We start from the raw sequence: 14,494 nt of genomic DNA on the forward strand, positions 1-14,494 counted from the left end.
CCCCCTCTCCCCCCCTCTCCCCCCCCTCCCCCTCTCTCTCTCCCCCTCTCTCCCCCCTTCCCCTCCCTCCCTCCTTCTCTCTCTCCCTCCCTCTGTCTCTTTCTCTCTTTCTCTGTATGCATGTAAGTATGTATATGCATATATAATTTTAAATCTTATCCTTATATACACTGTGAGCATTTTCTCACACCATTGTTGTTTTTCTTGGAGACAGTGTCGCCTAGGCAGAAATGCAGTAGTGCAATCACAGCTCTCTTGCAGCCTTGACTTTCTGGGCTTAAGTGGTCCTCCCGAGTCAGCCTCCTCCTTTTTTTTTTTTTTTTTTGAGATGGAGTCTCCCTCTGTCGCCCAGCCTGGAGTGCAGTGGCCGGATCTCAGCTCACTGCAAGCTCTGCCTCCCAGGTTTACGCCATTCTCCTGCCTCAGCCTCCCGAGTAGCTGGGACTGCAGGCGCCGCCACCATGCCCAGCTAGTTTTTTGTATTTTTTTAGTAGAGACAGGGTTTCATTGTGTTAGCCAGGATGGTCTCGATCTCCTGGCCTCGTGATCCGCCCGTCTCGGCCTCCCAAAGTGCTGGGATTACAGGCTTGAGCCACCGCACCCGGCCCAGCCTCCTCCTTAACTGGGACCACAGGTGCATGCCACCGTGGTTGGCTAATTTTTTAAATTTTTTTATAGAGATGGGGTCTTACTATGCTGTCCAGCTGGTGTCAAAATCCTGGGCTCAAGTGACCCTCCTGTCTCAGCCTCCTGAAGTGCTGGGATTGTAGGCCTGAGCCACCGTGGCCTGCCACAACATTGTTTTTTGGAACATTAATTTTATTAACTGCATAGTATTCTATAAAGTGGATATACTTTAACTTATTTTACTAGTATTAACATTTAGTTCTTTTTTTAACTATAAAATTTTATGATGTGGGGAACATTTTTTTCTTTTTTTTGAGACAAGGTCTTGTTCTGTCATCCAGGCTGGAATGCAGTGGTGTGATCACAGCTCACTGCAGCCTCGACCTTCTGGGCTCAAGCAGTCCTCCCACCTCAGCCTCCTGAGTAGTTGAGACTACAGGTGTACACTACCATGCCTGGCTAATGAAGAAAATACCTCAGATTTTCTAAAAGGGTCACCACTTCCCTGGCCCATAGGAATGATGAATACACACCATTTCCTTTTCTAAAACACTCTAACAGAGGTTTTGGCAGGGAGAGGAGGGTTCGAGTTAGGGTTAGCTGAGACTACAGACATGTGCTGCCATGCCTGGCTAGTGTGTGTGTGTGTCTGTGTATATATTTTTAGAGACAGGGTCTTGCTGTATTGCCCAGGCTGATCTTGAACTGCCGAGCTCAAGTGATCTCCTCACCTTGGCCTCCCAAAGTGCTGAGATTACAGGCGTGAGCCACCACTTCTGGCTGGAAACGTTTTTCTGTTAATACGTAAGTCTTGCTCCATCTCAAGTCATTGACTTAGAAATGGAATGGTTGTCAAGTGATAGGATTATCTGTAAGGCTGTTGATGTGTGATGCTGGACTGCTTTCTAGAAAGTGCTTTCAATAGGCCGGGCGCGGTGGCTCAAGCCTGTAATCCCAGCACTTTGGGAGGCCGAGACGGGCCGATCACGAGGTCAGCAGATCGAGACCATCCTGGCTAACCCAGTGAAACCCCGTCTCTACTAAAAACACAAAAAACTAGCCGGGCGAGGTGGTGGGCGCCTGTAGTCCCAGCTACTCGGGAGGCTGAGGCAGGAGAATGGCGGGAACCCGGGAGGCGGAGCTTGCAGTGAGCTGAGATCCGGCCACTGCACTCCAGCCTGGGCGACAGAGCGAGACTCCGTCTCAAAAAAAAAAAAAAAGAAAGTGCTTTCAATAGCGATGTGTTGAGGGTGACTGTCTTGATGCCTCTTTACCAGCATTGAGAATAATTATTTTAATTATCTTGCTGATTTAAGAGGGAAAAATTGTTTTCCTGTTGTTTTAGTTTCACATTTTTAGAATATAAACTTTTTGTCATATTTGTCATAAATGCTTTTCCTTTTTATTGTTTTCTTTTAATTTACAGAATGGAAATTAGTGATAATTGCTTCAGAGGCAAGAAAAAATGAGTTTCAGATGTTTGTGTCGTAAAGAAATTCAACATTTCTAATCTAGTCAGGTATTTTGGATCTCCTCCTGTTATACTTCCATAGCTTTTATACTCATAAAGTCTTTTGACATCAAGATACTAGATCAATATTCATTTAAATTTCTGTGTCAAATTTGATGATTCTGATGTTTTCAGCCCCCTGAGCTAGTACACTGAGCCAGTAGGGGGCCATAAGGTACTGAAATTGGGGGGGCAGTCCTAAGTCTTAAGGTGTTTATCCAGATTACCTATAATACACTTAAAATAAATTTATGATACTATCAACATTGTAAACGGCCTCTAGACTCCACAGTGGTGTGAACCTGTTTATGAGGGACGAGAAGACATCACAGGCATTTGTTATGTTTTTCGTTGACAGAAAGCACATCACTGCATTCTGTGGTGATTTGTTCTTCCACTGGTTGTGGCTGTTTTTATACTGTTTATATTGTGCTCGTTTTCCAATATATTAATTTCAAATGAGATGGCAGAAGTTTCTGAGATTGAATCATTGTTAGAAGGCTTAAAGATAGGTGATTACTTTCTGCAAATTATGACTCATGAGATTCCTTACTTTTGTAAAAATGTTAAATCAGTGGCTGTTACCATGAAATACACAGACACACACACACACACATTATATATATTTCATATATATGTATGTATTTGCCTTGGAACTTTCAGAATGATCTTGGGGAGGGGAAACAGTGTAGGCTTCTATGGCCTGTGGCTTGGAGGCTCTTGAGTGCTCAGCAACCCATGGAAGCTCACACCCTGGGAGAGAAGGGAGCGCTCTGGGGCGCCAGATGGTGGAAAGTTGTGGGAATGGAGTGGGGTGGGAGAAAATGAGGAAGTTATTGAAAAAGTTCAGAGAAATTGAGTGTATACTTAAATATTAGACATTTACATGCCATTTTGTGACTTATGGTATTAAGTGAAATTAGAATAGCGGACTAGAAGGCCACTTATCAGTGTATCTGAAACCCAAATTGCTATGTTCTCTCTTTATTGGAAGAAGAAAAGTTCTCGTTACAGATTAAGCAGTTTACAAGAAAACGAGAGACCTGGAGTATCCTTTACCTGAATACTAGCAAATGTGTTTTCACGTGATGCAAACCTGCCTGAGTGATGATCTAAGAAAATGAATAATGAATTTGACCATTGTTATATTTGAGGTGTCATATAAATCAGCCTTCAGAGTTTATTATTAATTCTAGAAAATCTTAAGCCTTATCAAATATACTTGGCCTGTAATGCGTAGTAGGACCCCAGTGCTCCTCTGTTACTTACAGGGTTCTGGCTCAGTTCTAACCTTTGCTTTACTTTTGAAGAAAAATAGGTGTGAATCTCTTCAAACTTATTTCTTAAGAACATAACTATATATATATATATTTTTTTTTCTTAAAGAATAGAGTGAGCAGGAAAAAATAAATTCATCAAGTTTAGACATTACTTTATGAGCTTGTATTTCTTGACACAACCGTTATAAATAATGAACACATGTTCTTAGCCCTTAGATGACACTTTTAATATATACTAGATCAGTTCTTTATTCTAGTTTACCTAAACTCAAAACTTTCCATCCAGAAACAAAGTTATTAACTCCTTTGTTATATTCTCAAGGTGCATCAGTATAGGAGGAAGCACCTAGTTTTGCATTGTTGTCATTCATGTGTTCCAGTTGCCACTAATCCTTCAGCCATACCCTTTCCCGACCTTTGTCTCTATGAAAGGGCTCCCTGATTCCAACCTGCTCTTCACGGCAGACATCTTTTTAGTCCCTCAAAGACCAGCGATAGAGAACGAAATTACCAGAATATATCATTTTAACTGACTTCATTTCACTTTGAATTAAGAAAGTTGAGCCCAACATGCTATGACTAACAAGAAAGCAGACCTTTTCTTGTGTTGTGTGTTAATCCATGCTCTACGGTTGTTTCTTAGTGGCTAAGAAAACCCATTGTGTGGTGACAGTCTGTGGATAAAAATATATGAAGGAATAATAAAATGCAGTGCCATTAAAAAAAAAACACTTAGCAACCTGGAAAGAAATGTCCTCAATAAAAGTTATGCACCAAAATCCTGTAGCAAGCATCATATTTGCATTTATATTTATCATTTTATATTTATAAGATATGTCTACCAATAAGCATCCTCAAGAGTCATGTTTAATGGTGAACTATTATAAGAATCCCCTACAAAATCTAAAACAAGATAAGGATACCCACCATTACTACCTGTGGTGTTTACTTTACTAGAAGTCCTAATCAGCTTGATAAGAAACAAGTCCAATAGCATTTACAGACAAACCTGAAACTAGTAAGAGAGGTAAGCAGATTGCCCAATAAAGACCAGCAACCACCAACCAGGAAATACTATATAAAATAAAATTCCATTTTCAAAAGAAACATTAAAATATCTAGGAAAAACCCAAAAGATATGTAAGAATCTTATGGATAAAAATTATAAAACCATATTACAGACATAGAAAAATATATAAATAAATGAGCGTATGTGCCAATTTCGTCAGTGGATATTCTTACGTTGGTTATGGAGCTTTAACTATTTTTGTGGATTTTGGCAAACTAACTTTAAAATCACTGTGGATGAATATGGGACCAAGAAGAGCCATAATGAGTCTGAAAAAGAAGGAGGGGAATCTCCCTAAGGCTGGCAAGCTTACGTGGGAGCAGGAAACTTGTATGTTGCTGGAGGAATGGTAGATGGTAGCTACTTTTTTAAAAGTTAAAATAGTCTAGCTAATAGATGCAAACGAAATTCCAAGGGGCATACTGTGGAAAAAAGTCTTCTCTCATCCCTTGTTCCCTGAGCCCCTCTTAGCAGTTTGTGGAAGGAATCAAGCTCTAGAACTCTTTTGTGCATATCAGTTATACAGTGTTTTGAGAAATAGTAGTGTCTTATACCACGATTTTTTAAAAAATGTAATATATTATAGAGCTTATGTCATCTTAACACCTATAACATTGCTTCATTTCTTGTGAAAACTGTATAATAATCCTTGGTACAAGTATCAGTTATTTAACCAGTCCCGTAAGATGTATGTTTACATTATTTCTAATTGTTTCTTGCTGCCAGCAATACTAAAATGAATTTCCTTCCTTGTATATGTGTTATTTCACACATGCTGAACAATTGTGTGGTTTTGTTGTCGATATTTAAATCTGATCTATCTCTAGTTTATAGGTACAATCTAAGGTAGGGCTCCATCTCCTTTCCCAGGTTAGATAACCAGTTGTCCCAATGTCCTGCATTGATTAATCAGTCTTTCCACCAATAATGTGAAATGCTACTTTTATTGTAATGAAAATTCCGATTTGTTCATCTTTTTTCTTTGCATCAGTAACGTTTCAGAATTTTCTTTACACAAATTTTGTCATTCTATTTCTTCCTGGAAATTTTATTTTTCTTACTGTTGTAAATAATTGAGGTTTGGTCTTCTTTTCAGTCATCTGTCTTTTTGGTTTCTGTATATGAATGCTTTTAATCTTAGTAAATCAGTTTGTACCCAAAGAATTTATTGAACTGTATACTTAATGAAAATTACTTAAAAAAGCGTATCAGCTGATTTTTTTGGGTTTTCTAGATACATGATTTGCAAACTCCTTATCAACTTTTATGACGATTTCAATTATGTTGGTTATTACCTTTTCAGAGTGTTAAGGAAAAGTGACAGCCACAGACATCTTTGAATATTCTTGATTAGGTTAAGGAAGTATTTACTCATTCTTGTTTTGTTAGGGGCTAGGTGTTGAATATTACTAAATGCCTTTCAACATGTATCAAAATCTTCATGATAATTTATTTTTGACCTGTTAATGTAGTAAATCATATTTTTACATTTCTTCATATTAAATCTTTCTTCAGTTCCTAGAATTAGTATATTATTTTGACATTTGAATATATTAATATTTATATACAATATTAGATTATATTCAAATATTTTATGTAGGATTTTTATATCAGTATTTCTATGGGTCACTGATTTTCTTTGTCTATGCTATTTTGTGGAGTTTTCTTATTACATGCTAGATTCCTTGCTTTCCTATGATTGTGCACTGGAAGAGTTTGAGTCTCATTGGAGTTACCTGGTCATTATAAGTTTGACAGAAGTAACTTATGAATATGTCCGTAGCTGATGTTTTTCTGGGTAAGCTCTTTGCAAACTTCCTCTATTTATTTCTTTGGAAATTGACCTTTTAAAGGTTCTGTTTTATTCTGTGTTCAGGTTTTGGTCATTTATATTTTCTTATAAAATCATAGTGTATATTTTTGCACAGAACTGAACAAAGTAGTTGCTTGTATTTTAATTTCCTTTTTATATATAGGTGTCTCCCTGTAGCATTTTTTGTGTATGTTTGTGCTTTGTGTCTTCATTATTGATTAGATTAGGTAATGATAACTCTTTTATTTTTCCCTAAAGAAGGAGTTCTTGGGCCAGGCATGGTAGCTCATGCCTGTAATCCTAGCACTTTGAGAGGCTGAGGTGGGAGGATCACTTGAGGCTGGGAGTTTGAGACCAGCCTGGGCAAGATAGTGAGACCCTGTCTCTACAAAAAATTAAAAAGTTACCCAGGTGTGATGGTGTGTGGCTGTAGTCCCAGCTTCTCAGGAGGCTGAGGTGGGAGGAGCACTTGAGCACAGGAGGTCAAGGCTGCAGTGAGCCATGATTGTGCTATTGTACTCCAGCCTGGGTGGCAGAGTGAGACCCTGTATCAAAAAAAAAAAAAAAAAAAAAAAAAAAGGAGTTCCTGGATTCTACAAATTTTCTTTTTTAACAGCATTGCTTTAGCTTTTCATTTAGAGCTTTTGTAATTTTTCAGTAACTTTTTTTTGACTCAGTGGTTGTTTATGAGGGTTTTCTGGTTTTGTATTAATATCTGATTTAATTTCACCGTGATTAACAATGGCGTGTATCACTTTTGGAATCTCTTCAGGTCATCTTTGTGGTGATTTTGTGGTCAGTTATGTATGTCTTCTGGACCTATTAAAGGTATTTTTTTGGTGTCAGGATAAATCAATATACCTGTCTTAAGGTGTTTCTTTGTTTGTTTCAGAATAAATCAACTAGATAAATAATAAATAAAAAATCAGGCTGGGCGCAGTGGCTCACGCCTGTAATCCCAGCACTTTGGGAGGCCGAGGTGGGCAGATCAGCTGAGGTCAGGAGTTCAAGACTAGCCTGACCAACATGGTGAAACCCCATCTCTACTAAAAATACAAAAATTGGCCAGCACCTGTAGTCCCAGTTTGGGAGGCTGAGGCAGGAGAATCACTTGAACCGAGGAGGCAGAGGTTGCAGTGAGCTGAGATCATGCCACTGTGCTCCAGCCTGGACAACAGAGTGAGATTACATCTCAAAAATAATAAATCAATAGCTCTGTCTTATTAGTTAGTTCTTCTATAGCCATACTTAGTTTTTTGTCCAGTTGATTTTTTTTTTTTTGTGAACTGAGAGAAGTGAATTAAAATCTCACAATTTTATATTTCTGTCAATATTTCTTTTATTTCCTATAGTTGTTTGCATTATAACTATGCTCTGTTTGTCTTTTTTAAGAATGATTTTTGCCTTGTTTTCCAAATCCTATACATTTCCATCTTGACCCCTGCTTCATTTAGATAGCATTTTTATGATATGCCTTTGCCCATTTGTTTACACTCTTTCTGAGTCACTATTTTTTAAATTGTTGAGTTTAGCCCATTTGTATTTATTAAAAAGAGAAACATGTCTGGTTTTGGTCTTCTCATACATAATATGCCTTCTGTTTTTATCGTTTTGTTTTATCACTACGTAATACATTTTCTATGGGTTTCTTCAGGTAGCTTAGAAATGTTTTTTGTTTTAAGGGTGATGTTTATATATTTGGATAGTGCACTCACTCCCTGAGATAGTTATTCCTGACTCTGCACTGTGAGCGTCAAGGACATTAGCACATTTTCCCCTTCAACATTGCTTTTTTGTCAATGCAGCTAATCGAAGGACTAAGACAGAAAGAGAGATGGGAATTATGATCGGACCACAGAACGCTGGCCCTGACAATGGCAATGTCTGTAGCAATGAGGCGGGGAAGGAAGAAGGTGGGAGCTAATCCAAACATACTGGTTTTGTCACCTTTATTTCCTTGAGGACTCATGAGGCATTACTCCCCTGACTTCTAGCATGGAATGTTTCTCTGGAGAAGGCTGAGGCCAGTCTGATTTAGCTCATGCTATGTTTTTTATCTGGATATCCAAAGATCTCTTTGAAATTCAGTGGTTCACTGGAGATGCAGATAGATACATTGACATTGATGTGTGTGTGTGTGTGTGTGTATAAAGAGAGAGCAATCAGTGTTGAGGTTTGGAGGAGAATGGAAAATGGCACAAATCCAACTTTATAAAACTTATTTCTGTATTAAACAAAAAAGATACAAAGCAAATATGCCAAGTATTAACATCAGTTGATTGTAGTTGGTGAATCTACATTCAATCTACAATAAGGGAATCTACAATAAGGGAATCTGCAGTAAGGGAATCTGCAATAAGGGAATCTGCAGTAAGGGAATCTGCAGTAAGGGAATCTGCAGTAAGGGAATCTGCAGTAAGGGAATCTGCAGTAAGGGAATCTGCAGTAAGGGAATCTGCAGTATTATTCTCTGTGATCCAGGGTGTGTTGGAAATATTTCACTTTTTTGTTTTTAAAAAATATTTTGTAACTATAAATCAGGGAATGTTTGCGTGCTTCAGTGACTCAAAATATGTTTCACTGAAAATCACATTTTTGCTTGATTGATCACAACATGCATCCGTTTTCCTTATATGTTGACAAGCACTCATGTAATTTCTAAATTTTCTCTGGTGTCATTTCCTAAATTTTGAGTAAAAGTATTACAAAATATGTTTGTAATTCTAAAGTCCTATGGTTGGGGATTATAAAATTCTAAATGTAGAATCTGTAGAGTAGAAGTTAGTGGTAATTGCTCCAGAGGCTAAAACTAAATGGGATGTTTGACTACAATCTCTTAAGTGATTTATATTTGCTGATTTGGAACGATTTTGAACATATCTTGGTCTAATCATTACAGAATAGAATTTGAGTTTAAGATAGCATGATAATTAGAAGAGTTGTGTATTGAAGACTTTTCCTTTTCTGTTAATCGTGTTCTTTATCTTGTTCTTTATCTCAACAGGACTCTCATAAATACAAGTCATAATGAAAGAAATTACCTCCATTTTCTTATTTTCATTCATTTTTAGTTTTCAGTACTGAAAGATTTTTAAATGTGTTTTTCCTTTGTGTTAGGTATATGTCTCGAGTCCACGGTATGCATCCTAAAGAGACCACCCGTCAGCTGAGCTTAGCTGTGAAAGATGGTCTTATTGTCGAAACTCTAACAGTGGGCTGCAAAGGTTCAAAAGCTGGTATTGAACAAGAAGGATATTGGTTGCCAGGAGATGAGATTGTAAGTACATTTTGTTTGATAAACATAGAGATGTGAACTTTTAGCTTTTAAACATTATTTAGATATAACCTATAGGAAATCATTTTCAGAAGTTTAATATTTCATTTTAACATTTTTATCAACATTAAGGCTCTACATTGGTAATATGGTTACTTTCCTTACTAATTATTTAGGAGATGACTTGCTTTTACAAAGAACCTACTTCTCTATATATTACCTTGAATCTAAAAAATAAAGCAAACCAAAGCTCTTTTGATGTACCCACACTTCATGGCATTCCTGTTTTCTTCAGTAAATATTAGCAAAAAATTTTTCCATGCCAGATAATATTGATGCCATCTACACAGATAGAAGGAGATGAACTGTCTTCCTAGGGAAACAGTCTCGGTTCAGGTGGGATGAAGGCAGGCTTCAGTAGGGATTTTGTGGCAGAGTACAGGTTCCAAACGTTAAGTTCCCCTGGCCAGTGCCTACATTGACTAATGACAATTGCAGGTTTTGTGTACTGGAACAGAAATCAAACAGGAAAGACACACATTAATTCTCTTTTCATTTTTACCTAGTTCTCACTTTGACTCCTCTTTTAAATGTTGATATTTTAATCTTCTAATTCCTTCCATTATGTACCTTTAAACTGAGAGGCACATCTTGAAGTACATTTTTTTCTTACGTAAAGATTGATTTCATGTGTAATATTTCTATCTTCTTACCTTATTTTATTTTGCTATTTCTAATACCTTGATTAAAAATGTCTTAATTTTTACAAGGGAACATCGTTTAAGATGATAGGTTTCAAATGTAGCAGCTGTGGCCAGGTGGCTCATGCTATAGTCCTCGCACTTGGAAGGCTAAAGCAGGAGGGTCACTTGAGCCCAGGAGTTACACACCAGCCTGGGCAACATAGTCCCCGTCTCTACAAAAAATAAAATAAAATAAAATAAAACAGAATAAAATAAAATACACAACCCCATCTCTACCAAAAAAAATAAAAAATTAGCTGGATGTGGTGTCACATGCCTGTAGTACCAGATGCCCAGGAGGCTGAGTTGGGAGGATCACTTGAGCCCAGGAGTTTAGGACTGCAGTGAGCTATGGTCATGCCACTACTGTACTGTAGCCTGGGCGGCAGACCAAGACCCTGTCTCTTAAAAAGAAAAGAAAAATCTATCTATAGATATAGATAGACATACCCCTTTCAACCTCTTTCAAAAATCTATCTCTTTTTATAGATTTACTTTTTGAAAGGGATAGATTTAATAATTGAATACTTTGAGAGTGTTTTATCATAAATTCTCTAAAATCTAAAATTATAAAAATGACATAGAATCTTATAATTGGTTCTTTGTGGAAAAATTTTCCAAAAAGTTTGAGTTTATTTTCTTTTCTGGCTCTATAGCAGATGAGCCAACAAACATACTAACGTGTGAAGCCTGACAGCAGTAAACTAACTAGCACAGTGCCTGTGGGGAGGTGGTTTACAGCAACAGCTGTGATAAGTTATGAACTTAGAAAAGCTGTTCACTTTTTTAACTTTGTTTTTGTCAATTTAATCTGCACCTTCAAAGCTTCAGGAAAGAAAATTCACATTTTCCAGCAACAGAAAACATGGAAGAAAAAATCTTTACTTTCACTGGTGTAATTTCATTTGTGCGCTGGAAGTATTCTTGAAAAGTTAAGTGGAAATCTTTATATAAGAACAGTTTTTCTATTGAGTTTCCTTACAGAAAAGTAAAGCTTTGCTGCCAGTGAAGAAACTTAGGGTGCCAAGACATAATAAAAATAATGTCAAGTGGTATCAATCTGTTGCCTCAGGTATTTAAAGGAGGGCCATTAATTGTTGATACCTTATTATATACTCAGAATAATCCAGATAATGTAAAATTTCTAATCTTAAAACACTTAGGAATTTATAGACAGTATAGAAGACTATACTGATAATTTCCAAGATTTGTATAGTAATTAACTAACAGTAAGTGCAACTTAATCTATAGGATTTTGGTTTATGGATCATGTGTACATTTTTTCATAAAAGCGATTTTATTTCTCTTTCCTGTTTAGATTGGTACTTTTCCATATGCTTTCTTCCTCCCCAAGTTGAACTTTTTTTGTTTAATTCAACAAGTCGTTAATGAGCACGTTATATTTTTACCACTATATTAGGTCCTATGTTCTAATTTTTATTTTTATATGTTGTTCTTGCATATATTTATAGAATCATCCTTTTTTCTTCTGTCTAGATGAAATATTATATGTAAATCAAACATATAGTATGCAGGTTTAATTCTGGTTCTTTCTCACAAACATTTTTTTTCTAAATATGGCTGTATAATTTAAGCACAACTGAATATATCAAAATTGTGCCTGGTTTATAAAATATGTAAATATTTAAAATTCAGAGGTAATGTAGTTTATTAGAAAGAGGTAAGATCTCATATGTCACAAACAAACAGGGGTTTCAGATCCAATTCAAGCCTTTATTTAGTTATGCAACCTTGAGGAAATTTCTTAGCTTCTGATCCTCAGCCCTCAGCCGTTATATGGGCATATTAAGATCTATTTCATTTGATTGTTTGAAGGATTAAAGGAGATTATCTACATAAATTATATAACCAGGTACTCAAAGCAGGTATTTGACCAATGAATAAATATGCTTACAACAAAAAAATGCCTGTGTGTAATATAGTAAAAGCACATTAGTTTCCTACTAATCATACAAAAATTCTAAACAGGGTCTTTTTACTTTTCAACCTGTATTCTCAAACACAAGACTTGTAAAGAGGTTTTCCATGAGAACACTGGATCTTTATTTAAAGTGTAACTCTAAAATAATGAGACAAATTATATGTGTATTTTGTTACCTTGGCTGGGGTCCCACTTGGCTGCTCAGCAGCTGTCCATGTGCCACAGTTTTCATGCCCTGATGACACTCTAGGAGGACATGTAATTGTTTCCCACTAGGCACAGCACATGCATCTTGTCCTGACCAGCTTTGTGTACTTTTTTTAATGTATGGCCAGTGCGTGGAGGCCATTGCAGATTGGGGTGCCAGATGTGAACTGTGCAATTTAGGAAGCCCCATCCACATCACAGACATTGTGTATTTGCCTATTTATTCAACAGTGCATTTGCTCTAATAAACGAACATACAACAAGAGTGTCTTGTAGAAGGGCCATCTTTTCTAGTTTGCACTTGGTGTTCTGTGCGCTAATGATTGTCCTGCATGCCAGCGTTTGAGTCTGGGGCCCATTCTTTATAGTTTTACCACCTTGTATATAGGATGAATCACCTTGATGTCTCTAAAAACTTAACTTTTTAAATTGAAAGATGTATGTTGTTATTTATCCATCAAGAAAGGAACACGACAAGTAGATGTATATGACCTTAGGAAGGGAAGGCGTAGGATGTTTTTGGTTATCTATTTTTAAACCTTTAAGTAAAAGTTACAAATGTTCTTAACTTAGGCAGTTCTGTTATTTTTTAAATGGGTGGTAAAGCTCTTTTTTTTCCTTTTGTTATCTCTAAAAATTGCTGTAAACTCAGGTGGGGAAAAGGTGTATTTATCTTGATAAGTCCCACAAGTTATATCTCCTGAGATACTTTGTATCAGCAAGGAGTCTGGACTCTTGTCTCCAATTCCACAATTCTGTTGATAAAGAGAAGGTAGACAAAAGTGTAGTTTTCTCTATGCTGCCTATTATTGATGGAATTTAAAAGTCAGAGTTTGTTGATGTTACATTTTTATTTCACCTCTGCTACTTTTTTCCAATGCTTATTTTTAAAAATTTGAAACAATTGAGAAATATGCATATATTGAACAAGATTATTTTTATCAAATCTAGCACTCATGTAACAAAAGCCTAACTATAATATGTCAGGATATAGTTATAAATAATCCAAGTGCAAGCCTGTATATTTAAGGCCAAGATAGTGACCTCATGGTGCTGAGATTCCTTCTTCTAGACTGCAGTTAATTTAGGCATTTTGGGATGCTGATCTCAGTCACCGTTTGCAACCCTCCACATAAGTGATCATTCATTTGGAGAAACTGTGGTAAAATTAGGTAATAGATAAGCATCTTCGTGGTAATGTTTTAAATAATGACCACATGAAATGTTAGAATGAAAAAGTAATTATTTAAAGTATGTCCACTCCCAATTTTAAACGGTTTGCTCAAATATTAGTCAAGCAAACAGAAGTATATGTACCAAGGAGCCAGGTGTGATGGCACACACCTGTAGTCCCAGCTCCTTGGGAGGCTGTGGCAGGAGGATTGCTTGAGCACAAGAGTTTGAGTCTAGCCTGGGCAGCATAGCAAGACTTGTTTCTTAAGAAAGTAAATGCATAAAAAAGTGTGTGTGCCAACTAGTTTTTAAAATGACAAACTACACTCTTGTAAATTTTCTATGGACATCTCACACTTTCAGATTGGTCTGTCATTACCATTTACTCATAGGGTCCACATAATTCATTTAAAGGTATTTTCATAAGCTTTTACAATTATATTGGAAAGAGACTGTAAGACCAGGGCACTGAGTGAAATTTTGTGATATCTGGTCATTCAATGTTTTGTTATTTCAAGACTTTTTTCTTTTGCTTGTTTAAAAGAAACGCTGTATGTCCTTGTAGGCTCATAGCTTACTTCATCTGCTTGCTCTAGAGAAAGACACGTGAATGGCTCCACTAAACCCATATTTCTTCACAGTATTTCACCACCTTTATTTGTAAAATGTGAGAAGTGTGTTTCTTGGACAGAATTTTACCATTTGCTGAGCTAAGTTACATTTGGTATTTAGTAGCTTTCTGTGATAAATATAACTTGGTATCTTACAAATTACACTCTTAAGCAATAAGATACTCATAAAGATGAGAAGGTCTTAGCAAAGTCTTTAATGTAATAGAGTAAGGCAGGTCACCTCA

The 14,494-nt window shown here is 36.6% G+C and overlaps 1 protein-coding gene across 8 annotated transcripts in view; it reads left to right on the forward strand.

Annotated features, from left to right (window-relative positions):
- The window catches only part of ZMYND11 (zinc finger MYND-type containing 11), a 117,239-nt gene that overhangs the window by 62,403 nt on the left and 40,342 nt on the right, over positions 1–14,494 (forward strand). For all 8 annotated transcript variants that reach the window (XM_025396575.1, XM_025396574.1, XM_025396579.1 and 5 more), the window contains one exon: positions 9,417–9,576. In XM_025396575.1, coding sequence (XP_025252360.1) covers positions 9,417–9,576 — 160 coding nt within the window. The remainder of the gene's footprint in view (positions 1–9,416; positions 9,577–14,494) is intronic.

Source organism: Theropithecus gelada, chromosome 9 (assembly GCF_003255815.1).
Source record: "Theropithecus gelada isolate Dixy chromosome 9, Tgel_1.0, whole genome shotgun sequence".
In the NCBI taxonomy this organism is placed as follows: domain Eukaryota; kingdom Metazoa; phylum Chordata; class Mammalia; order Primates; family Cercopithecidae; genus Theropithecus; species Theropithecus gelada.